The 26,380-nt window shown below is 51.5% G+C and overlaps 18 protein-coding genes across 18 annotated transcripts; 7 read left to right on the plus strand and 11 right to left on the minus strand.

Annotated features, from left to right (window-relative positions):
* Window positions 1-1,076: 1,076 nt before the first annotated feature.
* PICMEDRAFT_73361 (hypothetical protein) lies at window positions 1,077-2,105 on the plus strand (the record flags this gene model as incomplete). Its single annotated transcript, XM_019164455.1, has 1 exon — window positions 1,077-2,105. One exon carries the CDS (start codon window positions 1,077-1,079, stop codon window positions 2,103-2,105), a length of 1,029 nt encoding a protein of 342 aa, XP_019016984.1.
* Window positions 2,106-2,341: 236 nt separating this feature from the next.
* On the plus strand, window positions 2,342-3,340 carry PICMEDRAFT_73362 (hypothetical protein; the record flags this gene model as incomplete). Its single annotated transcript, XM_019164456.1, has 1 exon — window positions 2,342-3,340. The coding sequence occupies one exon, from the start codon at window positions 2,342-2,344 to the stop codon at window positions 3,338-3,340; it is 999 nt and encodes a 332-aa protein (XP_019016985.1).
* Window positions 3,341-3,437: 97 nt separating this feature from the next.
* Window positions 3,438-4,307, minus strand: PICMEDRAFT_73363 (hypothetical protein; the record flags this gene model as incomplete). The annotated part of the gene is made up of 2 exons (XM_019164457.1): window positions 3,438-4,215; window positions 4,273-4,307. 2 exons carry the CDS (start codon window positions 4,305-4,307, stop codon window positions 3,438-3,440), a joined length of 813 nt encoding a protein of 270 aa, XP_019016986.1.
* A 274-nt stretch (window positions 4,308-4,581) lies between these two features.
* PICMEDRAFT_73364 (hypothetical protein) lies at window positions 4,582-5,151 on the plus strand (the record flags this gene model as incomplete). The annotated part of the gene is made up of 1 exon (XM_019164458.1): window positions 4,582-5,151. The coding sequence occupies one exon, from the start codon at window positions 4,582-4,584 to the stop codon at window positions 5,149-5,151; it is 570 nt and encodes a 189-aa protein (XP_019016987.1).
* Window positions 5,152-5,167: 16 nt separating this feature from the next.
* PICMEDRAFT_17138 (hypothetical protein) lies at window positions 5,168-5,776 on the minus strand. The gene has a single exon (XM_019161477.1). It carries the CDS (start codon window positions 5,769-5,771, stop codon window positions 5,322-5,324), a length of 450 nt encoding a protein of 149 aa, XP_019016988.1. The 5' UTR covers window positions 5,772-5,776; the 3' UTR covers window positions 5,168-5,321.
* Window positions 5,777-5,950: 174 nt separating this feature from the next.
* On the minus strand, window positions 5,951-6,906 carry PICMEDRAFT_17139 (hypothetical protein). The gene has a single exon (XM_019161478.1). It carries the CDS (start codon window positions 6,693-6,695, stop codon window positions 6,090-6,092), a length of 606 nt encoding a protein of 201 aa, XP_019016989.1. The 5' UTR covers window positions 6,696-6,906; the 3' UTR covers window positions 5,951-6,089.
* A 42-nt stretch (window positions 6,907-6,948) lies between these two features.
* On the minus strand, window positions 6,949-8,519 carry PICMEDRAFT_17140 (hypothetical protein). Its single transcript, XM_019161479.1, has one exon. It carries the CDS (start codon window positions 8,299-8,301, stop codon window positions 7,135-7,137), a length of 1,167 nt encoding a protein of 388 aa, XP_019016990.1. The 5' UTR covers window positions 8,302-8,519; the 3' UTR covers window positions 6,949-7,134.
* A 748-nt stretch (window positions 8,520-9,267) lies between these two features.
* PICMEDRAFT_17141 (hypothetical protein) lies at window positions 9,268-10,397 on the minus strand. Its single transcript, XM_019161480.1, has one exon. It carries the CDS (start codon window positions 10,150-10,152, stop codon window positions 9,700-9,702), a length of 453 nt encoding a protein of 150 aa, XP_019016991.1. The 5' UTR covers window positions 10,153-10,397; the 3' UTR covers window positions 9,268-9,699.
* A 487-nt stretch (window positions 10,398-10,884) lies between these two features.
* Window positions 10,885-11,586, minus strand: PICMEDRAFT_73369 (hypothetical protein; the record flags this gene model as incomplete). Its single annotated transcript, XM_019164459.1, has 1 exon — window positions 10,885-11,586. The coding sequence occupies one exon, from the start codon at window positions 11,584-11,586 to the stop codon at window positions 10,885-10,887; it is 702 nt and encodes a 233-aa protein (XP_019016992.1).
* Window positions 11,587-11,981: 395 nt separating this feature from the next.
* Window positions 11,982-13,079, minus strand: PICMEDRAFT_34873 (hypothetical protein; the record flags this gene model as incomplete). The annotated part of the gene is made up of 1 exon (XM_019162911.1): window positions 11,982-13,079. The coding sequence occupies one exon, from the start codon at window positions 13,077-13,079 to the stop codon at window positions 11,982-11,984; it is 1,098 nt and encodes a 365-aa protein (XP_019016993.1).
* Window positions 13,080-13,905: 826 nt separating this feature from the next.
* Window positions 13,906-14,481, minus strand: PICMEDRAFT_73371 (hypothetical protein; the record flags this gene model as incomplete). Its single annotated transcript, XM_019164460.1, has 1 exon — window positions 13,906-14,481. The coding sequence occupies one exon, from the start codon at window positions 14,479-14,481 to the stop codon at window positions 13,906-13,908; it is 576 nt and encodes a 191-aa protein (XP_019016994.1).
* A 428-nt stretch (window positions 14,482-14,909) lies between these two features.
* On the plus strand, window positions 14,910-15,842 carry PICMEDRAFT_73372 (hypothetical protein; the record flags this gene model as incomplete). The annotated part of the gene is made up of 1 exon (XM_019164461.1): window positions 14,910-15,842. One exon carries the CDS (start codon window positions 14,910-14,912, stop codon window positions 15,840-15,842), a length of 933 nt encoding a protein of 310 aa, XP_019016995.1.
* A 117-nt stretch (window positions 15,843-15,959) lies between these two features.
* On the minus strand, window positions 15,960-17,540 carry PICMEDRAFT_73373 (hypothetical protein; the record flags this gene model as incomplete). The annotated part of the gene is made up of 1 exon (XM_019164462.1): window positions 15,960-17,540. The coding sequence occupies one exon, from the start codon at window positions 17,538-17,540 to the stop codon at window positions 15,960-15,962; it is 1,581 nt and encodes a 526-aa protein (XP_019016996.1).
* Window positions 17,541-18,227: 687 nt separating this feature from the next.
* On the plus strand, window positions 18,228-19,943 carry PICMEDRAFT_59488 (hypothetical protein; the record flags this gene model as incomplete). The annotated part of the gene is made up of 1 exon (XM_019163371.1): window positions 18,228-19,943. One exon carries the CDS (start codon window positions 18,228-18,230, stop codon window positions 19,941-19,943), a length of 1,716 nt encoding a protein of 571 aa, XP_019016997.1.
* A 336-nt stretch (window positions 19,944-20,279) lies between these two features.
* On the minus strand, window positions 20,280-20,918 carry PICMEDRAFT_73375 (hypothetical protein; the record flags this gene model as incomplete). The annotated part of the gene is made up of 1 exon (XM_019164463.1): window positions 20,280-20,918. The coding sequence occupies one exon, from the start codon at window positions 20,916-20,918 to the stop codon at window positions 20,280-20,282; it is 639 nt and encodes a 212-aa protein (XP_019016998.1).
* A 401-nt stretch (window positions 20,919-21,319) lies between these two features.
* PICMEDRAFT_17144 (hypothetical protein) lies at window positions 21,320-22,405 on the plus strand. Its single transcript, XM_019161481.1, has one exon. It carries the CDS (start codon window positions 21,399-21,401, stop codon window positions 22,344-22,346), a length of 948 nt encoding a protein of 315 aa, XP_019016999.1. The 5' UTR covers window positions 21,320-21,398; the 3' UTR covers window positions 22,347-22,405.
* A 410-nt stretch (window positions 22,406-22,815) lies between these two features.
* PICMEDRAFT_73377 (hypothetical protein) lies at window positions 22,816-23,763 on the plus strand (the record flags this gene model as incomplete). The annotated part of the gene is made up of 1 exon (XM_019164464.1): window positions 22,816-23,763. One exon carries the CDS (start codon window positions 22,816-22,818, stop codon window positions 23,761-23,763), a length of 948 nt encoding a protein of 315 aa, XP_019017000.1.
* A 44-nt stretch (window positions 23,764-23,807) lies between these two features.
* On the minus strand, window positions 23,808-26,220 carry PICMEDRAFT_17145 (hypothetical protein). Its single transcript, XM_019161482.1, has one exon. It carries the CDS (start codon window positions 26,051-26,053, stop codon window positions 24,050-24,052), a length of 2,004 nt encoding a protein of 667 aa, XP_019017001.1. The 5' UTR covers window positions 26,054-26,220; the 3' UTR covers window positions 23,808-24,049.
* Window positions 26,221-26,380: the final 160 nt, after the last annotated feature.

Genomic DNA, 26,380 nt, shown 5'->3' on the forward strand with positions numbered 1-26,380 from the left:
AACGAATGACTGTAGCAGGAAACCTAGAAATGTGATCTGTAACTGAGATTTGTAAACAAACAAAACACTGATGCAGGTATACGTTTCTTTTTCTGTGGGAGGTTGGCTGGCTACTGGAATGGATATGCCTGAGGAAGAGAGGCCTGTGATGCTTGCGAGGAAGACGGAAAGCAAAAGAGGTGTGTGAGGCAGGGAAGAGAGTAGAAAGCAGCACAAGCAAGCAAGCCAACTAGTGTCAACAATACGATCTCTGTCTGCCGAAATGTAGAAAGCTTCTCTGTGGAGATGAGTTTGCGAGTTTCCCTCACAAAATTTTACGTGTTCTGCGATCGGTGGATACCTCCAGCTGATAAAAATATAGCTACGTTGGATAGTGGTTCTCCAGAAGGAAACGCAACGGGACCTTTGTGCAAACACACCGTCTGCCCTAACAACCGCACAAACAATAACAACAACATCACTTAGAACAATGTCCGAGGCCGTCTGACGCCTGTGCCCATGTTGATCTTTTCCCGCTTCGGGCAGTTCCTCCTCGCCGGCCCCCGTCGCGAGGCACTCCCAGCGAGAGCGCGCCGCCCTTCCGCCCTTGCTCTTGCCCTCTTTATTTCTCTGCCACGCACCGCACCGCACCGCGACGGGCAACACTGCCACCGTCTCTCGGCAGCGGGGCGTGCTGGCGCCTGCGGCAGAATGTGGCAGGGTCTGGGTTTTGGGCACGCCGGGCATGCTGTCGAGCGGTGAAGGAGGCCGGTGGCGGGACATCGGAGTGTTGGTTTGCTGCGTCGGTGTCGGTGCCGGTGTCAATGCCTCCCTGTGCGTGTCATGGGCTTTGTGTCGGGGCAGTGCACACGCAGTTAGGGCTGGAACACATACGTGCCCAAAGAAGCAACTATTGGCTGGTGCTTTCATGCTGCGCTGGGACGGAACAGGGTTACGTAAGCGGATTTTGATAGAAAAAAAGGAAGGGGAAAAAAAAATTGGAGATGAAAGATAATTTTTCATTTCACCAAATGATGAAGGAGATCGGGCAGAAAGAGATTACCGAAACAAACGGCTTCTGAGGTCCGATCTTCACCATGCCATTCATAGACAGAAAGAAGTATATTGCGGAGGGAGACTTGGTGCTTGTGTACGTCTCGCGAACGATCATAAAGCCGATATACGTGAAGAAGGGAGAAAACTTCAACACGAGGTTCGGCTCTTTCCCGCATGAGACGATGATCGGGCTCGAATTCGGCTCGCAGATTACCACTCCGAAGGACCGTGGGTTTGTGTACCTCTTGCAGCCGACTCCCGAGCTCTGGACGATGTCGTTGCCGCACAGAACACAGATTGTCTACACGCCAGACTCGAGCTACATCCTGCAGCGTCTGGATGTGCGGGTGGGCTCCAAGGTGATTGAGGCCGGCACAGGCTCGGGCTCGTTCACACACGCTTTTGCGAGAACGGTGAACTCCGAGGGAAGGCTTTTTTCCTTCGAGTTCCACGAGTCCAGGTACGAGCAGGCGAGAGACGAGTTCCTCATGCATGGACTCGGAAACACAACCATCACCCACCGAGACGTGTGCACCAACGGGTTCGACATCGAGAACGTCACCCTCGATGCCGACGCCATATTTCTAGACTTGCCCTCCCCATGGGAGGCCATTCCCCACTTGAAGTCCGTCATCGCAAACGACAGGCGTGTGGGAATCTGCTGCTTCTCCCCCTGCTTCGAGCAGGTTGTGAAAACCGTCGAGTCGCTTCAGAAGGAAGGGTGGTCCGACGTCGAACTGACAGAGACACAGGGACGGCTGTACGAGTCGCACAAGGCCATGAAGAGAGAGGTGGACGACGCCGTGAAGCGTCTTAAGTTTGTCAAGGAGAAGCAGCGGGAGGGCCTTGCCCTGATCAAGACGGGGAAACGCCAGCGCAAGGACGACGACGAACCCCTCTCAAAGGAGAGAGACTACGGCTTCAACCCGTTCGGCAAGGGTAAGCGTATCATCGAGGGAGACGAAGAGTTCGAGTGGTTCAATGTCACCAGGCTCGAGGCCGAGGTGAAAACACACACTTCCTACCTCGTGTTCGCCACCAAGATGCCTTTCGCCGATGGGAAGGCATAATGTATTGACGTCTTCTGTGTATATTCTGTGTAGATAACATACTCATCCAGCACTAAAGCTGGAATGCCGGCTCCAGAGAAAAATTGTGTCACGTGACTGGCCTCTTTCCTTTATTATACCATCTGTTACCGCCTCCTTCTTATGTCTTCGGTGGACGTGGATACCGGTAAGAGCAACTATTATCTCCAACTCCACCTCTTCAACAGACTTTCTCTAACTAACACATACACTCGATCATGTTCCCCGTGGGAGTATTACTAAAGCCAGCAAAAAGAGACCTATTGGGTAGAACTAGCAATCTACGATGTCTTTCTTCTTACACTTCGACCCACCCGATGAAGCCTAGATTTGCCTCTCACATCTTGCAATCCAACCCAGGACTCCTACCACAACTCTCCTACACCGCACAATTGAAAAGCACCATACTTAGAGCTTTCAGCACTTCCTCTGCTTCTCTTGATTTCTACCGCCGCCCTAAAAGTACAATCATTGGAGGGGGGGTATTGGGCCGTTTGTGGTCCCGCATACCTGATAGCGTCAAACTGATTACAGCAGTTGGTCTTTCGGCGTACCTCTTCATCTTTGTTGCCGTCCCAGTGTTTGTGATTGTTGTTCCGCCGTTGGTGCTTGGAGGTGCGATGTTTGTTGGTCTAGGGAGATTTCTCAGTAAGAGACGGATGAGAAAAAGATGGGAGGCAATCACGGACTCCACCTTACTTTACAACCCATCACACTTGAGAAGTGCTTCCATTGTTGCGCCACCGGAGCAAATTAACGCCGATTTGGCTAACTTCGAAATCAACAGGATTGTTGATGCCTTTTGGAACAACGAGCAAGGGATCAGCAAATACTTTCAAATCAAAGACGTTGACCGCCTAGCCCTTGGGACATTAGAGGCTGTCGAATACTCTTACAATTCAGATAGTGTTGTTTTTGCCGACGACTTCCAAATGATGGTCACCCAGCAGAGATCTTTATATGACACGGTTGAAAACAAAGAATTGGCACAGGTAATTCTAACTTTGAAATGTCTCGATCCTCCTGCATTCGAGGATATTGACCCTAGCGCAAACATTACTAGAGGTTTGGCATCAATTGAAATCGTTCCTGCTCGGATGTTTGCCAGCGAATTTGTGCTGAAAACTCCTTCAGCTAGTACAAAGGACCATGATGACAGTGATGACGGTTTCGACGATGGCTTCATCAACGTCAAGGGTAAAACTACCGTTTTATGATTGCAGCCCTTTCGACATGTACATAGTAAAAGGTATTATCAGTTTCAAGATTTATTTTTAAAATTATACAATATCATATATAATAATATCGACTTGATTACTCAGTGGATCTAGGTTTTTTCTTTTCGGCCTCTGCAGCCTTTTCTTCTTCAATTTCCTTCACTATCTCCTCGATCTCTTCGTTGGACAGTTCCCTTGGCGCAGCTCCGGGCTTCATGACGGACAACTCGATGTTCTTGGCTCCAGTTTGGACAACTTCCAACAAACCTTGGATGGCCAATTTTACGGTGCCTGCTTCATCTAGTGGTTCGTCGGCTGGGTAGTTTTTCTCCAGGAACTCTCTCACTGTCTTGCTGCTTCTTCCGATCGACTGTGCCTTCCAGGCTGAAAATATTCCCGAAGGCTCTGTTTGGTATAACTTTGGAACTTGGTCGTTTTCATCGAATCCAGCAATCAGTGTCGAGATACCGAACGGTCTGGTACCACCACTCTGGGTGTATCTTTGCTGGACTCCTGCCACGTATTTGGTGAGGTATTCGACACTAACAGAGTCCTCCAAGGTCAATTTGTGCGATTGTGCCTCCACTCTGGCCTTGTCTATTAAAACTCTGGCATCAGCATTCAACCCTGCAAAGGCAAGTTGAATGTGGTAATCGATCTTGTTGATTTTCGTTGGATTGATTCTAGGATCTTGAAGCTTCAATGTCGTTCTTCTTTCACACGCAAGTACTACGGTGTCAGCGCCTTTCACACCCACTGCACAGGTTCCTCTTTTCACGGCCTCAAGGGCGTATTCCACTTGAAAAACATGACCATCAGGACTATTTGAAATACAATTATTCACCTCAAACAAGGTTGTTGTTGTGTTAGTACTGCTGAACTGTTCAACGCTTCATCGAAAGTAATGGACTGTTGAGAAACCCCGGACATACCTGAAAATGGACAATGCACTATCGTAGCCACTCATTGCTTATTATGTATAAATTCCTGTTGTTCTTGATAATCACTTAGAGGATTCCAGCGTGTTACTCTCACGACTCCGGACCCTGCAGCTGAAGTGCTTGATTTGCCTTCACGAGAAGCAATGCGAAGCTCGCCCTGGAAACGATAGATGGACGGCCAGGACCATAGGTGCGGTAGAAATTTAGAAAATTCACCTTTTCCATCTTCTTTACTTTCTGGCTGTCATCGTGGCATCGAGCAGGCCTGCTGTACGAGAAACGAAGGGCATATGCCAGGTAATGTCTGCAGAATGTTATTCTGATACAAAAGAGGTCACGGAAAAAAAACAGGTTTCAACTGATGATAAGACCAGAAAAATCCAAAACAAAGGTCAGCAGAGTAAGAAGATGAAAGAGAGGGTGAACAAAAATAAGCCATTGAAGGTTCCACGGACGGTTCCTAAGAAAGACCATTGTCAGAGGGTGACTTACCTATACAAGGTTGGATCACTTATGCTATCAAAACAACTTGAGAAGTATGGCTCAGAAACTGCGAGCAAATCGGTTGACACACTTTCCCGAAAATACTTTAACCACATGGATCTGGTCAGCAAGAAGGCCGTTCTCAAGCTACATCCAGACATGAAAAGAACTCTGTGCAAGCAGTGCTCGAGACTGCTGGTGGAAGGTGTCACATGCAGCACTCGAGTGGTGAATAAATCGAAGAAACGGCTTCCCCACTGCGATGTTTTGGAACTCACGTGCACGTGTGGGACAGCCAAGCGGTTCCCGGTGGGTATGGACCCTGAGTACACACTGTTTTCTGAGAAAGATACTGTACTCTACGAAATGGAAGATCGGGCCCGATGAAGATGCCACTCCAATTCCCCTTTGCTGCACTATAAAACAATTGTACTTTTGAATGCTTTGCTAATTAGAGCTATATAATACTTTATAGATAGAGAAATACAAAGAATACACCGCATATTAATAATACACTAGAAGAGGGATAGCGGAGAGCAGAATCTGCTTGAAGAGCTTCATAAACCGTGAAGATTGTAGACAAACCCACCTCCGACAACGGCACCCACCTCTCCAAGTTTTTTTGTTTCTTGCGTGCACTTTGCCTTTGCCTCCTCAATCAGCTTTCTTCTCTTGTTGTAGGTGTCGACATAGTCTAGTCTCTCCCAACCCTTGATAGCTGTGTCCTCGGTGTCGATGTCTAGGTCGCCCAGCATCAGAAGGTTTTCTCCACGAATGACGTATATCTGTGGATGTGTGCTTTCTGCATACTGTTTTGTTTCCGGACAGTATATTCTCTCGATTCCGTCGTGGATAACCAAGTTACCGAACTGGTCGAAGGTCCTTAGCACGCCCATGACGGCACGGCCATCGATCAAAACTGCGTTCACCTTGCGGTCCACAAACCCGATGATGGCAGCCGCAGTGGTGAACGGGTAGGACTGGAGGTATATGTCTTCTTGTGACATGATGTGTGTATGTATGTGCTTAGTCTTCTTTGTGCCGGTGCCAGGGTAAGTCTTTGCTGGCGGGTGATAACGCAATATGCCGTTGTATCAAGCAAATTCATGTTGTCGAAAAAAGGTGCTCTGCCAGCGAGGAGCGGGAAGAGATCCTTGTGTGGCAGCCAGCCATACGGAAGCAGAAGGCAGGAGTAAAGACGGGGTTATTATTGTAAAGAGGGTGGCGGGGGGTAAATATACATAGCTATGTATCATACAGATATATGCACAAGAGGTGGATGGGGGAACTGGGTGTGTGGGCGAAGGCGACCTGGTGTAGAAGACTTACAAAAATTCTCTAGCCTTTCTTCTGTACTCGTTGCAGTCTCTTAGCCACTGTCTATAGCCTGCCAAAGAGCCGATCTTCTCGCCGTAGTAGTCTGGAACGGGGTTGTTCATACTCTGTCTGGATGCATCGACTCTCATTTTGGCGATGTGCTTGAGGAAGAGGGTCTGCTTGGTGCGGTAGGTGGCCATGATCTTTCTGTTGATCAAGGCGAAGAGCGGGTCGCCCACGAGGGCGGGGCCAAACATGAACCCAACAAACCCCGTGCACATGATGGCGCCAATGTACACCGTGAAGACATCCAAGCCGAAAAGCGTTTCGGTCGGGTCAATCTCGACCTGTGACAGATAGGAGTAGGCGGCACCCATGGTCAAGAGCGCAGCAGCAACGGAGCCCAGGGCACCTATGCGCCTTTGCTGCTTTCTGAGGGCAAGGAACTCCTCCCAGGACATCTTGCTGGCCAGCTGTGCCTCCTGCGGCGATGGTTCATACAGCTTCTTGGCTGTGGAGTTGAGACGTTTTTGGAACGGTCTCAAGACCGATTGTCTCTGAAGCAGAAACGAAGGCTTCATCACCCTGATACCGATGTTTCTCATGGCAAGCATCGTGTTGGAATTCGCTGGCTTGTGTTGGTCTTAACCGACTCTCGATGTCCAGAAAGAGGTTCAACTCCAATTGCACGGACGTCACCTGTACGGAAAAGCACTGGGCCCATCCATGCTCTCACTTTTGCGCCAGAATAGAGGTTCCACCCGTGCACCAAATGGGTTTAAGCATTACGTAACCAGTTTTCTTTTTTTATTTTTTTTATTTTTTTTTTCCCTTTCATCTGTTTTTTGCCCTTCTCGGCATAATAAGCTTTCGAATAAAACGGTGTTTTTTTTGTCTAAAACTAGATACATTGATTATAAAATGATAAATGGAGAATATAGAAAAGAATCATCTACCCCAATCCCGCCAGAGGTAAAGAATGCTAATAGAATGCTTGATGTTTGATGTATGTGTATGTGAGGGCGTGCATGCAGCCGGATAATGCGAGGGCGCCTAATCTTCGACACGTTCTAAGTGTTCAGGCAACTTCTCCATTGGGAAGTTTTCGTAGATGATACGATACGTCACGTCAAAGAGAGGATAGTCGTCAATCTTGCCCATGTTGCTCAAGAAGTCAAACACCTCCTTACAGGTGTGCATACCTTGACAGGATTGACCGTTCAACAACTTTGCTTCAGCCTCTTGAGCAGAAACCTGATGTTGGGCCATGTACTTACCGACTCTGACGTTACGACCACCGGAACAGGTTGTAATCAAGTCGGCAACACCTGCAGACTCGTTGGTGAAAGTGGAAGGTTGACAGTTCTGGAAGAACATCTGGGCAAACTGGATAGTTTCGGTTAACCCGATTCTCATGACAGCAGCCTTGGCGTTGTCACCCCAACCCAGACCTTCAACGAAACCTGCAGCCATGGCGACAATGTTCTTCAAGGCACCGGCAATGGAGACACCAGCGACATCGCTGATGACTCTGACGTGGAAGTAAGGTCTGTGGAATAGGGCTCTCAAGATTTGGTGGTCGATGTCCTTACCCTTGCCTCTGAAGTCGTGTGGGATGGTGTAGGCGACGGTGGTTTCGGACCACTTACATTGGGCGACTTCTGGGGCCAAGTTGGCACCGGAAAGTGCACCACAATATATTCCCAATTCCTCGGTAATGTATGTGGATAGAAGCTTGCATCCGTCTGGAGTGACTTCCAAACCCTTCAAACAGGAGATGGCTCTGGACTTTGGATTCACCTTGCCCTTCAATTGGCTCAAGATCCGTGGCAAAAATTGGTGAGGGATGTTGAAGATGATCAAGTCGGCATCGGCGCATGCTTCGACTAGGTCGGGCACGGCAACAACGTTGGCGGGAAGCTTGATGCCTGGGAGATACTTCACGTTCTCATGCTTGGTGTTGATGATTTCAGTCAACTTCTCGCCCTCGATGAGTTCTTCGTAGACCCACATGTTCACGTTTCTTTGGAATTGTAGCGGTCTTTCGACAGTGTTTTCTGCCACCACCTTGGCGATGGTGGAACCCCAGTTACCGGAACCGACAACCGTCACCTTGAAGGGCGTCTCAGGGTAGTCCTCTGGAGCCAATGTGGTGGAGTCCTTGCGGTGGGGGATCATGGTGGAGGCAATGCTCGATAATCTTTCAGCTGGAGAAACCATATTGTATTGTTGTATAATGTTTTTTTTATCTGTGCTTGTGTTCGTGCTAGTGGTGTAACTTTTAAAAGAATTCAGGGATGGTAGTTTCTGGAATGCCTTGTTAAAAGTAGAAATGCTCTTGTTGATAACAAACATCAAAAGGAAAAGAAAAAGAGAAGAGTGGAGGATGGGAAAGGGCAGAACCGAATTGACAGCAAAGAGGCAACAGAGGGGGCGGGCGCTGTTTATTATATACCCGAATCCGTGACACGCAGGGAACGAGCAAAAGCAACGTTCGAGAAGGCAATGCCGACACTGATGCACTGTTGAAGGCGCCCGCGAGAAAAAAAAAGGTGGTGGAAAAAAAAGGAGCAAAAAGCAGTGCACGCACACATACTGTTAGGCCGGCCTCGCCTTTTTTCTTTTTCGCCGGCCCAACACATCCTGCAGCCGGCCGCAGCTGCCGCCTGCGCCCATGACGTAGAGGCGGAGAAGCGTCTTGTAGGGGCGTCTGCACCCGAGATAACAGCCAGAACAGGGCACGTCCTGCACTGCTGCACGCCGGCAGCTGCCGGGGGAGCGATAAAGACTGCGCTTTCTGCCGCAATGACGTCGTCGCCTGCCCCGCTGCACGCCCTGCGGGCGCTGCGGGAGCAGCCAGCGCCTGCTCAGTTGCCGCTTTCGGCAGGCGCGCATGCCCTGTCTTTTCATTTTAGACTATAAAACGTTACGTAAGCGCGTGGCAATGACGTCGTCCATACGTAGTGGCCGCAGCAGTGCGTCATGCAGGCCATTACATAACCCAAGGCGAGGCGGCAGGTAGTGTCTCAGAACGGTCTCAGAAGTTATCGGGGCGGCTCAGGGTGGCGACAACTGTCGTCATTTCCGGCTGTTGCGAGGCGAGAGCCCTCCGGCGGGCGTCGACCCGGTCGGTGCTGCTCCGTCTGCGCTCTGTTCTGTTCAGTTGTGGTGAACAAACACAGAGCACGGCCATGCCGGCAGGCAGAACACGGCGTCCAGCCATGCGGTTCGGCATGTCAGATCGTAGGCCCGGCCGTTGCCCACAGCGGAAAAGCTGCGACCGAGCGTGGAAGCGTGTGAGTGATTAAAAATTCCGAGATGACGTAGCGCCGTCGCCGTCGCCCCCTTTGAATCATCATGGCACCGCTGGCCGTTACCTAAAGAAGCGAGATAAGACGTGGGCAGGAGCTTAGGGTAAACACAGATCTGCTGCAGCTGCTACAGCTAGTACGGAAACCGCACAACAGCATTGTTTGTTTAGGAGAGGTTAGGAAAATAGTGTTCGATCCGAGCCGTGGCGACACACGTCAAACACAGACGGGGCTACACACGGGTAGCAGCTATAGAGTAGCTATAGAGTTGCAGTGGAGGCGGCTAGAAGGCTGGAAGGCCGGGAGGCTAGAAAGAAGGCCCGCCGAGCGTGGTGCCCTCGCCAGCAGCGACCGCGACGGGCACGCCAGAAACCTTGGCGTCCTCGACAACGGTCCAGAGCGCCTTGCGGACAGCGCTCTCTTTGGCACCGCTGGTCTTGCCGCTGCGGGCAGCAGCACCTTCGTCGGCCATCTCGACGTCGCCGCCGCTGCTGCGCTTGGCATGCACAGCGCCGTCGCGTCTGAGCTGCGCATACTTGAGGTTTCTCTCCACTTTCCGGGCCTTCTTGTTCGATATGACCCTGTTTGTGATCACACCGCCGACGGTGACCACCGGCACGACCGCAGTGCTGCCGTTGGACGTCTGGATCATCGTCACAGACTGCTGCGAGCGGCGCTGGCGTCTCTTGGACGCTCCGAGCGACTTCCGCTGGCGGATCATGTTGTCCTTAGGCTTGTTGATTGAGTTCTTCGATGGCATGCTGCGTGGTTGTGTGTGCGTGTGCGTGTGTTGTAGGTGCAGTTGGCGAGTATGCTGTCGTGCCAATCGGAAGGGTCCTTGTGCAAAGAACGAAGGAGTAGTGTGCAAGAGAAAAAATTTTATCAAAATTCATGCTGAAATTTTTTTTTTCCCAATATCGCTAAATACAGCTTCTCCGCTTGTCCATATCGCTGTGCCTGTCATGGTGAGTGGGTGGTCTTCACCGTTGTGTTTGGTGCCTCATGTGCCTTGTGGCGGATCTCACTGCCAATCTCCGACGGCCGTCTAGAGGCACCGGCTAGTGAACCCGAAGCGTGTGTTCTGGCAGCACTTCCCTCTGTCCCGTAGAGCAACGGACTATGTTGCATCCAAACGAAAGACCGCGACACGGGTTATGTTGTGGATAAAGGGCCTTTGATTGCTCGACATTAACAACTGTAGAGAGCCCTGTCGGCGAAATTGAGACTTGAAACCTCAACCACTTACTAGACGCCACGTCTGAAGATGTTTGCAGCGTGGGATATTGTTGTTTGGCGAAACTAGTGAAAGTGTTCTGTTAAAAAGTTTTGAAAATCCGAAAGCTAACGCAAAAAATCCAAACTCCACTTTATCCAAAAAAGTCTCGACCTACATTGCTTTCTTTACTTTATACAAGGAACACATCAGCTCCAACCATGTAATTGTATACTATTCTTCTTTTTCTTTTTCGTAAATCACTATAAACCTCAAACTCTATTCACTAATGCCCCTCTTTACCAAGTTTTGCTGGACCTCTCCCCTCAAATAGGCAATCATCTCCTTAGGATCCGCAGCCTTGAACACAGAGGTGCCGGCCACAATGACGTTGGCGCCGGCCTCAGCGGCAACTTCGACGGTGCCCTTGCCCAAACCGCCGTCAACCTGGATGTTCATGTTTGGGAACCGTCTTCTCAGCTCCTCAACCTTTGGCATCATGTCGGCCATGAACTTCTGACCGCCAAATCCAGGTTCTACAGTCATCACCAAAGCCATGTCCAAATGTGGAGCGAGGTCAAACAAGACGTCGACGCTCGTGCCGGGCTTGATGGCGCATGCTGCCTTCATCCCGTTCGCCTTGATCAACTTCGTGAGCTCCAATGGCTTCTCAGTAGCCTCGTAGTGGAACGTGTACTGGTCACCTCCGGCCTTGGCGATTTCCGGAACCCATTGCTCAGGGTTGGAAACCATCATGTGGCAGTCAAAGAAGTACTTACCTGGCGCCTCCTCCTTTCTTGGCACCGCGTTTCTCAAGGCAGAGATAATCGGTGGTCCCATGGTGATGTTAGGCACAAAATGGCCGTCCATGACGTCGAGATGCACCCAATCGGATCCGCTGTCGAACATACGGTGGCAATCACATCCGAGCTTGGCGAAATCACCTGCAAGCAGGGAAGGGGCGATGATTGGTTTGACCATTTTGCTTGTTTTTATTTTCTCTGCTAAACTTCAATAAGTTTGCTGAGGACAACTGAAGCGAACAACAGCATTTCTTCCCTCTTCCGAAACAATCCGTATCACGAAGCAGCCCAACAACAGAAAAGGGTACACGAGGACAGGTTAGGCTGAGAGCCTGTGCCTAAGAATTCTGGCAAAATTCCGGGGAATAAAATTTTCCTCGCTCTCCATGGCGCGATGAAGTGCTATCAATCACTCTACTAATTTACTGATTGTTAAATTATTATTACTTTGGTCAGGAGTCGGTAGACTTAAGTGGTGGAAAGATAATAGAAAGTGTCCATAAAAGGAGTCGGATTGTATCCAGAATCCCATGAATGTATGATTATAAAAATATGCCCAACAGGGGGGCGGAGTTAGTCCAGTCCTTGCTCATCCAGAGTCTTGAAGTACATCTTCTTAGAGTCGAATTTGATACCTCTCTCGAGTAGCTTGCTGAAGGCGTCGGCAAAGTCCTTCATGCATCTGTCCTCATCCTTGGCATACAACTCGACGTACTCCCTCATCTTAGAGTCCTGCTTGAGGACCATGTCGGTTGGCAACATCATCAAGCTGTGGGAGCCCTGGTCCTCGTACTGCTTCTTGCCGTCCCACTTCTTGAACTGCCAGTCCTCGCTGAGCAAGAGCTTGAAGAATTCGTTACTGATGGTGGTTGGGGAGAAGGTCCAAGGACCGTCGAAACCGGAGTTCTTGGTGTGGCATCTGCCAATGGCATGGCCGACACCAATCAAGACAACTAACTCCTGGTCGGTGAAGCCCAGTCTGTCGGTGAAGACGCTTCTCACGTAGGAGCCCGTGGTCTGTGATGCGTCGGGCAATCTGTGGTATGGAGGGGTCACGTCGATAGGCAAGTCAACACGTCCGGGTCTCCACGCGATCTTTGGACCGCCCATCTCCTGGACACCCACGACACCGCCCAAGGTGTAGAGGTCACCGTGGGAGATGTCGGGGAACTGGTCCTTGATCGAGTCGAGATATCTCATTCCGAGGACGAGGCCGCTGTTTTCTGGGTCGCCCTGTTCCTTCTTGAAACGCATTGTTCCGGCGTACGAACCGCCCTTTGTAGGCGAGTTGTCGTCCTGGTCGTATGACCCACAGTTGTGCCATGCGAGACGCACAAGCAATGGCGCGTAGGAGCCGTAATCGTAGTCGTCGACGTCCACCAGCTTCTGTGCAATGGCGTTGTACACCTTCTGGTAGTAGGCCTGGTCGTGCTTGGCGGAGGCCTCACGGACGTTCGTTGCCACCTTGCTGCTGGCTCCGAAGCCGAACAAGGCCTTGCTCACGAAAGAACCATTGCCGTTGCCATTGTTGTTGTTGCTGTTGTAGGCGTAAGCAGCCGATCCCGCCACGGCAAGCGAAACAAGCAGCGGCGAGCTGAGTCTGAATCTGTATCTGGCCGACTGTCTGGCAGCCGATAAGGAGCGGTTGGCGTATGCGGAGGCGCTCGACATGTTCAATTGCAAATCTTCCGAGGGTCTGTGTCTGTGGTGTGATGGACAATCAACCAATTGTGTTTTGCAAAACCCTTTACGGTCCAAAGACAGCAGAGTAGAACCCCCTGCACCTTTATACACCCGACAGCAGCCACTGACAGAGCACGGTTTTGTCAGAAACCACCCTCGGTCTGGCTGGCTCTGCCGCCGCGGCGGTCTAGAAACGCTGCCCTGCTGCAAGAAATTAATAATGCAAGCGTGGGCGGATAGGCGAGGCCCAAAGAAGCGTGCTGGCGCACTAAGCGTGCAGAAAGGTGCTAAAATGACGTGCTATTTCTTCGAAAACGTCTGGGCAGACGCACGGAAGCGCATGGAATGGGCCACGGAATGAGCAGAAAGGCATCAACGAGACAGGAGATGTGCCGTGACAGCCGGGAAAAGGCAGCTCTGCTCCTAGAAGAGCCGGTGGGTATCACAGGGCCAAGACTGAGACAAAAGACTTGGGCACATGGGCGGACACCGACAGAGGAGAGGGCTATAGAGGTTAGGGTTGGTTACTACAGGGCTACGGGATCTGTCTCGAAGTGCGAGGACGTTCAGAGAGCAGAGAGTACAGTGGGGTTGCGTAATCATAGGTAGCTCGCTATATTGCCTCGGAGCTGGTAATGATTCGCTGGCTATTGGTAAATCAACTCTTTCTTCTTCTTCTTGACCAACAACCTGGAAATGATAGTGATGGGATGATCCGGAATCAAACAACTAGTAGTAAAGAGCAGGAGAGAGAAAAGAAAGAAAAGCTAAAAAGGGGGGTTTGTGTGGGGGAAACGCGGTACTGGCACAGTCCTTACATCTCCTCGACAACGTGACCTCTTTCAGAGACGTAGATACCGTCCAAGAACTTTCTGATATCCTTGTTTCTGACTCTGCAGATCTGTTGGACGTCAGCACAACATTGGGAGACGTCTTCGACAGAGTTACCGGTGACAACCAACTCGTCCTTTTGGACCTTGGAGACCTCGGCAGTGACGCCCTCTGGGATTGGGATCATTCTGACCTTCTTGTCACCCAAGAAGTTTCTGATTTCAATCACCTTGGCGCCTTTTTCTTCAACAATGTTGACGTTGATTGGGAAATGCGCGTACACAAATCTCATCTTGTACTTGTAACCAACAGTGACACCCTTGATCAAGTTGGTGATCAGGGACTTCACGGTTCTCAAAGAAGCAACGTGCTTTCTGTCACCGTTGTGGACGTAAATCTTGATCAACTTGTTGTTGACCTTTTCGAACGCAACGTCGATGTGCTTCAAAGCCTTGGTCAACTCACCTCTTGGACCGGTGACCTTGACGATTCTGGCCTTGATGTTGACCGTGACATCGTCTGGGATGCTGATGGATTCGACAGATTGAACGTACTTCATTGTTTATCTAATGCTTTACCTAAAGGAAGAGAAACAAGAGCTTGAAAACCTTCTCACACATGGGCAACCACAGTCAACCAGGGAGGAAGAAAAGGTGCCGACCTCTGGCCATTTAAACTGTCTCCGCACCTCTCTCTGGCGAAAGTGAAAAAAAAAAGACGCTGAAATTTTTCGTTTGCGTCACTTTGAGCCGTCTTATTGGCTGGAAAAAAGCGCAGGGGGCCGATCGACCCAAATACCCCTCGCACCGCACGCAATGGCGCGGGAGGGATATAGCGGCCGGGTAACGGCCCTGGGGCGAGGATTGTACGGATCTGGAGGGACTTGAGGATGATTGATATGGTGGAAATGACGAAGAGGAGGGTGAAGCAGGACATGGGAGGACCAGAGGGAGACAGTGTGAAGACAGAGAGCATCAGCCGGACACGATGTTTGTGAACAGTATCAGGAAGACGGTGGCGATGTCGTCGTCGTCGTCGATGGTGGTACCGCTTGCGCAACTGCCAACGAGAGGGTTCCACGCCACAGGCATAACGAGCATATCCAAGGCGGAGAAGAAGCTAAAGAGCATTGAGAAGAAGAAGAAGAACATTGCGTTCAAGAACGCGGTGGAGAGCAAAAAGGAGAAGGTGGACCCGGTTCTCGGAAAGCCGGACAACGCCTTCATCCAGAGATTGAAGCTGGAGATCAGCGAGCCCAACATCTTGATCAAGGGCTACAACCTGGCAGACGTAGACAAGCTGCTGTTTGGTGCGAAGGAAATCAGACTGCAGAAGATCAAGGAGCAGGACCCGTCAAACGTGACGCTGGAGCTGACGGAGAAGGAGGAGAGGGAGAAGAGAGACGTGTTGCTCAGAATCATGACGTTGAGAAACGCGGACAACAACGAGAAGCAGAAGAAGTTGACGACGCTGGCGATGCTGGAGTTCCAGCGGTTTGAGGGCGACACGGGCTCGTCCGAGGTGCAGGCGGCGGTGATGACGATCGAGATCTACAACTTGATGGACCACATCCAGAAGAACCCACAGGACTTGCTCCACATCCGGAAGGTGAGAATGCTGACCCAGAAGAGACAGAAGCTCTTGCGATACCTGAAGAGAGACGATCCGCAGAGATACTTCTGGACGATCGAGAAGCTCGGGCTCACGGACGAGAACGTCCACATGGAGTTCAACATGGACAGAAAGTACATGGACGAGTTTGAGATCTGGCCGGGCAGACAGTTGGTGAAGATCAACAAGCGGGAGAACGAGGAGATGAAGAAGAAGAGAAGAATGGAGAAGCAGGCCCTGAGAAGAGCGCTGCACGCAAAGACCTTGGAGAAGGCCGCTGCGGAGGCTTCTGCGGAGCCGGCCGCATGAGGTCGACGGAGAGTGAGCCGTTCTTTTCGTTTCTTCTCATACGTTACATGTATATATACAACGAATAGTGTAAGTATCTATCAAATAGCACATGAATTCTGTTCACTTGCACGCTGCTCAGACGTCGCCGATCTCGTAGACCCCGTGTCTGGCGCCGTTGACGACGATGTACTTGTCGCACTTGGGGACCTCCTCGTCGACGTGGCCGATCACTAGACACGTCGTGTTCAGCTGGTCGACCAGGGCCTTGCCCTTGATGACGTCTTCGTCCGTCATTGCGCTCAGCGCCTCATCCAAGATCAAGATCTTCGGATCGTTGATGATCGCTCTTAAGAGGAGCACCAGCTTCTGTTTGCTCACGGGGATGGCGGAGAACTTCACGTCTCGGAGGTACGCCAGGTCGAGCATCTCCAAGAAGCTGTCGATCTTCTCGGCCTGTTGTGCGGTCATGTTCTCCCGTGGAGGGATATACGACCCGACAACGTACCCCGTTGAGATAGTCTCAAACACGGTATGATTCTTCGGGTAGAGTGCGTGGAGCTCCGGCGAGGTGAAACCGATGTACTTGTTTGTGTCGAAGTAGTTCACCTTGCCGGGGGCCCTTTCGACGCCAAAGACCTTGATGGACCTGTTCCACGACTGCGGGTGGTCCAAGGTGATGAGGGAGAGCAGCGTGGTCTTGCCGGACCCGTTTCGGCCCCGAATGTGCCACTTCTCGCCCTCCCTGACGGTCCAGTTCAAGTCCTTGATCGTGGAGACGCCCTTGTAGCGGATATTCACGTTGTTCATCTCGACGATGGTGCTGCCGGGACTGCTGCCGCCGTGGGTCCGGCTCCGCAGCGTGGCGCCGGCCGCCGCCAGCTTCTCCTGGACCTGCTTCTGCAACCGCACGTGTCTCGCGTGGAACTCGTGTTTCACCCGGGCAAGGTCCTCCAGCAGGTCCGCCTTCTTGCCCTGTGCCTGGATGCCGTGCTCGTCCACCAGCACGACGTCGTCAATCCACTCCGGAATGTCGTCCTGCACCCGCAGGCCGAGGACCAGCGTCGTCTTGAGGCGTGGGTCCGACGCCGTCGTCCGGAGCACGTCGTCCACCGTGGCCGTCGCAACCGGGTCCAAGCCCAGGAACGGGTCGTCGATGCACAACACCGACGGCTCCTTGTAGAGCTCCTTCGCGATGCGGGCCCGCCGAAACTGCCCGTTGCTCAGCGTCGTGATGAAGCGGCCCTGCAGCCCCGCAAGGTGCAACATCTGCACAAGCCGGTGCACGCGGTCCCGGTCGAACCCCGTGTTCGAGTTGTACGACTGGTCCGCAATGAACTCCTCCACCACCTCGTCCACCTCCAGGTCCTTGAAGAACTCGTACCTCGACGACAAGTGCGTGAACCCGCCCGACGTGTCGTGCGCCCCGTGGCCCCACGACCCGTTGTTCACAAACCGCAACAGCTCCGTCCGGAACCCTGCATCCCTTAGCGACGCCGGAAACGTCCTTGCCGCCACCGGGTGGCCGACAAACTGGTTCGCAAGCACCCCAAGCAGGTCCGTCTTCGCCGAGCCCCCGACCACGGCCAGCCGTGTCTTCGCATGCAACGTGAAGCTCACCGCCTCCGAAAACACCGGTCTCGGGCTCTTTCCCGCCGTCACCAGTCCTCCCGCCCGCGTGAACCACGCGTCTACGATGCGTACCAACGCCGCACTCATAGTAACTACCTCCTGCACCTCTGCAGCCTCCTCCGGACGCCCCTCCTCGTCCTGCTGCTGCTGCTCTTCCCATCTTCTCCGTGCTCTTTTGGCCCAGAACCTCCTCGATCCCTCTGCCCGTCTCCTCCTCCCTCCCGGCTACAGCCGTATCTGGTGCACCAAGAGCGATTTGCCCAAAACACCCGTGCACCAGGGCATTCCGCCGCCATCCCGCGGAAGCTCGGCCCGGCTGGCGTTCTTCTCATGGTTTCCCCCCGAGAGGGTGTGTTGTCTGTTTGGGTGTGCCGTGGGGGTGAGCGGTTTGTGTAGGGTGGTCTTTTTTCGTGCACTGTTGGGGCTAGTGTTGTTGGAAGGAGGCTGTTTGCGAACGCATTGGGGCGTTCTGGAGAGTGATCTGGGTGCTGTCAGGACGGAGAACACTGGGAACAAACAGCGTCTGGAAATCAGCGGATTTGAAAAGCCCGAGTGCGTAGATAATCTTGCGCCGCCTTTGTCTCAGAAAGAGCCAGTCACACGCAGCCGTCGCCACACAGATATAGAGGACGCAGGCCCAGCAACGGCAATTGGAGCAGCAGAACAGACGCATATAGACGCACACAAACACACAAAACGCACAGGCAAGGCGTTTTTCTTTTTTCTTTCTTTTCAGTTACACATTAGGATACATTAATAGACCAGGCCAGCAGCATGAAAGACATATATGACATCAGCGAGCTCTCTCCACACGTGCCCGATCCACCGGTGAGCCACATGACGGTGGAGCAGAAGGCGGAGATGGAGTTTGGCCCGTTGACGAGCGACAAGTGGCTCTCGTACGCCCAGCACGACCCGAACGACGACATCAAGCCGAGCGTGTTGGACGACCCGCCCTACTTCATCGTGCTCACGACGTACTTGGACTACCTCATCTTCATCTTGATCGGCCACATCAAGGACTTCTTTGGCATGACCTTCATGCCGCAGCACTACTCGGCAATGGTGACCAAAAACGGCTACCCGCCGTGGTACTCCGCGTTCGAGTCCTTCTACCCAAGACGGTTGAAGAGGCGCTTGGACGACTGCTTCGCCATTCCGATCCACGGCGTCCCCGGCAGATACATCAACTGCTACAACAGAGCCACGCCGGACTACAACGAGACCTTCTACTACGACGGCACGTCCAGACCCTCCTTGAACTTGTCCTCCTACAACTACTTGGGCTTTGCCCAGAGTGTCGGGATCTGCACCGACGACGCCGTCAGCTCCGTCCAAAAGTACGGCCTCTCCTCGTGCGGACCTAGGAACGTCATTGGCAACACCGACTTGCACGTCTACACGGAGAAGATCTTGTCCAGGTTCTTGGGCAAGGAGGACTCCTGTGTGTTCAGCATGGGCTGGGGGACCAACGCCCACTTGTTCACCTCCATGGTAAACTCGAAGTGCTTGGTCATCTCGGATTCCTTGAACCACTCTTCCATCAGATTCGGTATCAGACTCTCCGGCGCTGCCGTCAAGGTCTTCCCACACAACGACATGGACGCGTTGGAGAAGATCTTGAGAGAAGCCATTTCCCAGGGCCAAGCCAAGAGTCACAGACCTTACAAGAAGATCTTTGTCTGTGTCGAAGGCTTGTACTCCATGGAAGGTACCTACTGTAACTTGCCAGCCTTGGTCGCTTTGAGAGAAAAATACAAGTACTACTTGTTTGTCGACGAGGCTCACTCCATTGGTGCTTTGGGTGCCAACGGTCGTGGTATCTGTGAGTACTACAACATCGATCCGAACAGAGTCGATATCTTGATGGGTACGCTCACAAAGTCGTTTGGTGCCGCTGGTGGGTATGTCTCTGGTGACAGAAAGGTGATCGAGAGACTCAGACTCGACATCACTTCCAACACGTATGGTGAAAGCATGCCTCCAGCAGTGTTGCAGCAGATCGCCACGTCGATGAGAATCATCGCCGGTGAATTGAACGGGAACGAAGGTAAGGAGAGACTTCAGAGAATTGCCTTCAACTCCAGGTACCTCAGATTGGGATTGAAGAGATTGGGCTTCATCATCTACGGTGCCGACGACTCCCCAGTCATCCCCTTGTTGCTTTACAACCCATGTAAGATGCCGGGCTTCTGCAGAAAGATGTTACAGCACGGTGTTGCCGTGGTCATTGTCGGGTACCCTGCCACGGACATCATCTCTTCGAGAATCCGGTTCTGTATGTCTGCGGCCTTGACGAAGGAAGACATTGACAAGATCTTGGCAATCTCTGCAGACATCGGAGACACGCTCAACTTGAAGTTCAGCTCGGGTATTGCCGGCGGTGAGAAGAATCCAGGAGACTGGAAGAAGGGTATCAGACCTAGATGGTCCATTGAAGAAGTTTTGGCTAAAACCCCTGAAGACTGTAAAAAGAAAATCATATACTAAACGCTATACATTCTCCCCTTCTACTCCCTCCCTCTTTTAACTACAACCTCTTCCTCTGAAAAGAGAAGAAAAAAAACTTTCTGATTTATTATTATCTCTTTCCTTTTCATTTCACATACTATTTAATCTCTCTTTTTAATCCCATTACCCCTCTGTTTAGCCCGAGCACATAACCCATCTTTCCACTAATCCATAAAATATAATATAATATTAAGCATTCCTAGGTCTATCGGCGGCGTGTATAAACGGATATATAAGACGCAGAAAAAACCACAGGGTCGTATAAACAAAAATGACGATTCGAAATAGAAGACAAATTGGGGACTAGAACTGAAGCTATTTGAGGTTGTCGCCAATGTATCCGATGGAGCCAAGCAAGAAGCCGACACCGAGGATGGCCCCCGTGTACAAGTGGCTCTCGCTCACGGTGGACAAGAGCTCCTTGAACGTGGGCTCGGAGAGCTCGACCTGGGACACGGTAGGCACCTCCACATCAACCTCGGTTTCCTCGACCTTAGGATCGCGGTTTCCCAGATCGTTGTAGACGGAGTTGTCCAATGGCGACTTGTCCTCCTCTGGCGAAACAACCTTCTCCACCTTCTTCTTCTCCGTTCTGTAGATGATTTTCTCCTCGGAGTCCTTCACCAACTTCTGCTCGTCCGAGAACGCGTAGTAGTAGTTGTACGCCAACGCAACCGGGAACGAGAGCGCTGCGTAGATCAAGTAGGGATGCTTGCCGTAGACTGGGGAGCGGGCGTACGCCTCGTACAACAGGTATGAGGCCAACGAACCGAGCCCCCAGAAGCCTAAACGGAGCCCCGTGATCAACTTTGACACCTTGACCTTGAGCTCTCCGAGCTGCAAGCTGTTGGCTGCCTTAGGAACGTAGCTCAATGATGATACCAAGAAGGCACCACTGGAGATCCCTAGTGAGCCGATACCGACTAGTTTGACTATGGTGAGACATTTACCCATTTCCGACGTGTGTGTTTTGCTGTTGTGATGCTGTGCTGCGGTGCTGCGGTAAGTTTTCAACTTCACGGACCGAGGCCGACTCCGGGACCTTCCAACACGTTACGGGCGGCCCCCATGTCCCTCTTATACCCGGTCCATGTGGCGATTCCCTGTCTCCTCCCCGTCTCCTCCTCTCCCTGTCCCGCTCTCAGCAGCCGTCCCGCTTCACCATTGCTTACGTAATATTGTGGAGAGCCCCGTCCCCCGGCCACGCTCCCGAGGCCGAGGAGATACCGTCACTGGCACAGTCAGCGTCAGAGTCAGCGTCGTTGGCTGGGGCGGTGTGGGCCAACGGGGGCAGAAAGAGAAACGCTGGAGAAAAGGAACGACTCTAGCTATACTGCGGTTTCCCCGTAGCGTAGACGGTGCGGTAGAGAGACTAAAGAGAGGTCTTGTAGCAGTTGAAAAATAACACTGATCTAGACATCGAAGGTAGAAACCATGACGTTGGCAAAAATCCCGACGTTCACACTGGCCCGTACGGGGGCCGCCATCCCTGCGCTGGGCTTTGGATCGGGCTCCAAGCACAGAATCAAGAAGTGGGAGAACGCAGAGAAGACCGGAGAGGCTCCGCTCGATGCAGACATCGTCGACGTGCTGTCGAACGCTATCAAGGCGGGCTTCACCCACCTGGACGGGGCAGAGACATACACCACGAGGGGCGAGCTGGCGTTGGCGGTCCGCAACTCTGGGGTACCAAGAGAGCAGCTCTGGATCACAGACAAGTTCGACCAGGGGTGGCCCCACTACGACCGCAAGAGTCCTTCTCCCTCCGGCCCCCGGGAGAGCGTTCTGAAGGGTCTCGAGACCTTTCAGATGGAGTACTACGATCTGTTTCTCATCCACGCCCAGTTCTTCCGGGAAGACCTTGTAGGTCTTTCAATCGTGGAGGCGTGGCAGCAGCTCGAGCAGTGCTACGAGGAGGGCCTGGTGAAGAATATTGGCGTTTCGAACTTTGACGTCCAGCATCTCCAGCAGATCGTCGACGCTGCGAAGTACAAGCCCCAGGTAAACCAGATCGAGTACAACCTCTACCTGCAGAACCAGACCGAGGGAATCGCCGACTACTGCCGGAAGCACGAGATCCAGCTGGAAGCGTACTGCCCGCTCACCCCGATCTTGGACGCCCGGATCAACGACGAAAACCACCCCTTGAAGCCTGTCATCCGGGAGATGGCCGACAAGTACAATGTCAGTCCTAACATCCTTGCCCTGAGATGGGTCTACCAATCGGGCGTGATACCTATTACAACCTCGTCTAATTTCGAGAGGATGAAACAGACCTTCCAGATCTTCGACTTCGAGCTATCCGAAAAAGATTTCAACACTCTGAAAAGCATCGGCCAAACCTACACGGTCCGTACGCATTTCAATCAGTACTTTGACTAACGTAACTCTCCACATTCCCTAATAACTATAGACCCTAGAGCAAGCAGTAATATTCTTTGATTAGTATTAGAGTTTTTTACAACATTTCCCGGCGCTATCCGCAGGCTCGGTCCCTCACAACCCCGTGTCACCCGGCGTTTTTCCCCAGAGCCGAGATCCTTCATAATTTCACCCGACACTGATCTCCTCGGGGCAGCAAGCAACCTCCGCAGTGCCTTATCTCTGACTGATTGCGGTTGAAAGAACGTTACAAAAAAAAAAGCAAATCGGGAACCGTTTTCTCACCAGCGGCGATACATCTCCGCGCCATTCGGAGTATTCATTCACCCCTAGTTTTGGCTCTTTCATCAGTCTTTATAAAATGCTCACCAACTCCTCTTGAGTTGCAGCCTGACAACTCCAACCGAATGGCCTTAAAGAAAAAAGTTTTTGCATTAGCTTACAACCAAAAACAAATAAACACATACCGATGCCTGCTCTTACAATCCCAACATTTACGCTCCCAGGTACTGGTGATCAGGTCCCTGCCGTCGGTTTTGGATCCGGCTCGAAGCACAGACTCAAGAAATGGGGAAACCCAGAGATGAATGACGATTCGATAGATCCTGGAATTGTTACCGTCATTGCAGATGCGATAAATGCGGGGTTTAACCATCTCGATGGTGCAGAGACATACACAACAAGAGCCGAAATGGGTCTTGCTATCAAAGAATCCGGTGTCGCCAGGAAACACCTATGGATAACTGATAAGTATGACCAGGGATGGGCAAACTTCAAGCGTGCAAGTACTTCCCCTTCAGGTCCTAGGGAAAGTATCCTGAAAGGTTTGAAGGCACTGGGGGTGGAATACTACGATCTATTTCTGATTCATTCGCCATTTTTCGATGAAAATTTGGTCAACGTTACGCTGGCGGAAGCTTGGAAACAACTGGAACAATGTTATGAGGAAGGATTGGTAAAAAATATTGGTGTATCTAACTTTGATGTTGAAAATCTAGACAAACTCATGAAAGTTGCCACGCATAAGCCTCAAGTGAATCAAATCGAATATCATCTCTATCTACAAAACCAAACGGATGGGATTTCCGATTATTGTCGGGAGAACAACATACAGATTGAGGCGTACTGTCCTTTGACTCCGGCTCTTGAGTCAAGAATCAATGACGCCAACCATCCGTTAAAGCCGGAGTTTAAGAAGTTGTGTGAGAAGTATAATGTTGAGCCAAGCGTGATATCTCTCAGATGGATTTACCAATCGGGAGTGATACCGATCACGACCTCATCTAATGCTGAGAGAATGAAACAGGCATTCCAGATGTTTGATTTCGAGCTCACCGATGAGGAGTTCGATACTTTGACAAAAATTGGGAAATCGTACAAGGTTCGTGCATACTTCCCTGAACTTTTTGAAAAATAAAGGAGAAACAGAAATATTTTCAAAAATTTGATAAGAAAATAAACTAAACGTTACCAGATTGTATACAATATATAATAGTTTTAGATAATAACAAAAATGCACATTCTAGATGTGGGTATACTGGAAACAAAGTTACTATGGAATGGGGATATCATTAGGTTATTCCATATCCAAAGGAATAACCAATTTTTGGGCAATAAACGAAAGAAATCAGAGTACATGAGGAGCTAAACTTGACAAAAATGTTCCCATTTTCATTAAAGGTTTTGACAAAGATCAAGCCAACCTATAATAATGCAATAAACATCAGTGCGATTCCACTGGCACCTGCTGACAATCTTGTACCTGCATTCTTTTTGTCTTGGGAAATAGAAGATACAGGTGAAGCAGCAGCAGCAGAGATCGATGATGACCTCAGCGAGCTTAATGGTTTTCTGGATGCAAAGGTAGCTGAGGAAGAAGAAACAAGGGGAGATGTAGAGGCAGAGGCCCTAGAAAGAGTCTTTTTGGAAGCGGATGGTGAAACCTTTGAAGATGATACCGATGAGGCAGATCTTGCAGTGGACTGTATGGACTGGCTTGGCCCTTTGCTTACTGAGAACAATGAGCTTGCCGAGCTGCCAGTGGAAGCAGCAGTGGAAGAAGCAGCGGGTGAGGCAGCGGATGAGGAAACAGCATTTGACGAAGAAAAGTGAGAGGATGATGATGACACTGTAGCCGATGAAGATGCAAATGTGGAAGTTGATGCCGAGAATGTGCTCTTCAATACAGACGATGCGACAAAAGGCAGATGTGAAGATGGCAAATGAAGGAATTCAACGGAAGAAAGGTCGACAGCACGTGCGGAAGGCAAAGCCGTCACCTCAAATGCATTGAAGCCAGGGCCATAAGTGCTTGTGTGCTGAGGGTTCTTTGCTTGAGGAATCACGCTGTCAATTGGAGAGATATCCTGAGGACTTTTCTTAGAGGAGCTCATTGCCAAAGCGATCTTCATGTCTTCCAAATCTGCAACCATGTATACGCTCTGAAGAAAAGACTGGCCCAAGGTGAGGTATGTCTCGTCGTTTGAAGAGAGGATACCGAAGGCACATTGGGTGGAAGGCTGAAGAGATGCAGTGGTCAGGGAGATGAAGAAGTTGGAGAGCGGGATGTCGAGCTGCAAGCCCTGAAAATCAAACCTCACAGAATTAGTGTCGCCCAGAGTACAAGGGCCGACATAGTAGCCGATCGAGTCAGAATATTCGAGGCCAAGCAAAGAAACAAAGGAATCGATGATGTTCTGAGGGGCGTAGGTCAAGGTTGTCCCTGTGTCGAGAAGAGCTGGAATTGCACCGGCGCCGATGGCTGCAGCCTTGTTCCCCCCCGCACTAAGCACAGCCAGGGAGTTGACTGTGACGGTGAGCTGGATTTTGGAGGTAATTCCCTGGGAGGCCAATGCATTGACAATGGGCAAGGCGACAAGCTCACCTTCGTACTTGGAGGAGTCGACTGCGCCAAATAAAATCTCTGAGTTCGAGGAGGCGTCTAGGTAGACCGAGTACGCTGCCTTGCTGATGATCCCGTCACGGACGAGCTTGATGGGCAAGTTTTCGTACTCGTACTTGTTGGTATCCGTGTTGGAAGACGTGACTTCCAAGCCGGGCAAGCCGATGCCGAGGACGCCCTGCGCGTTGTCTGTATTGTCGCAGACGGCGACGTTCATGTGGTCGATCCTCACAGAGCCCAAGCGAATCGTGTCTTGGCCCCACGTCCCCTTTGCAAAGGTCTGGTCGTCATACGCGATGGCAAACGAGGTGCCATTTGAGTGGAAGCTGGTCGAGGCCGACTGGTCAAACGTGCCGTACTGCGAGCAGTCGATGGCGTCCGAGGCGCTTTTCGACACTGCGCCCTTGTTCATTCCCGTGTCCGTGGTGTTGTCGACCGGACCGAAGATGGAAGAGATCTTCCTACCCTTCTGCAAAGAGCCAGCGGTACCGGCCTCGCAGTAGCTGTTCTTCGACGCCACGACCCAGAAATCCGACGACCCTGTGTCGAGCAACACGTCCAACTTCTGCGAGTTCGACCCCATCAATACTTCCGCAATGTAGAACGTACTTTCGTACGTCAACGCCAGGTCGAGATAGTCTCCATTCTCGTCTCTCTTCACAAACCGTTTCACTTCCGTGTCTCTGACGACCCTTTTCGCCGGCAAGGCCCAATACTTCACCTTCTCGGCGGTGTCTTTCTCCGCAAGCGGTAGCGCCCACCCGACCGAGACGAACAGTGTCAGCAGCACGTACAAACCTAGCATGTTCTCTTCTATTTCTCAAGCTATTTCTATATTTAGGGTGTCGGCTGCGTCCAGTTTCAACTTCTCCTTTGCGTCTCCAAAGTGTACTTCAAGCTTTCTGACTGCTGCTGGTCCAGTGGGGGCTTCTAAACTACCTGGTGACGCTCCTACAACCAGCAACAATGCTTCCTAGCCTTCAAAAAGCCTTCTCCTGCTGTCGTTGACGACCCCCGTGTCAGCAGGCTCATCTCCCATCCTCCCTCGAGGAGCGCCCCTGTCTGTCAACACCGAGGCCCAGGAGGGCCTGTTTCCCCTTCCGGTTCGCTAATAGCAGTCCCACGCTTCCTC

The sequence above is a fragment of the Pichia membranifaciens genome (assembly GCF_001661235.1).
Source record: "Pichia membranifaciens NRRL Y-2026 unplaced genomic scaffold PICMEscaffold_4, whole genome shotgun sequence".
Lineage (NCBI taxonomy): Eukaryota > Fungi > Ascomycota > Pichiomycetes > Pichiales > Pichiaceae > Pichia > Pichia membranifaciens.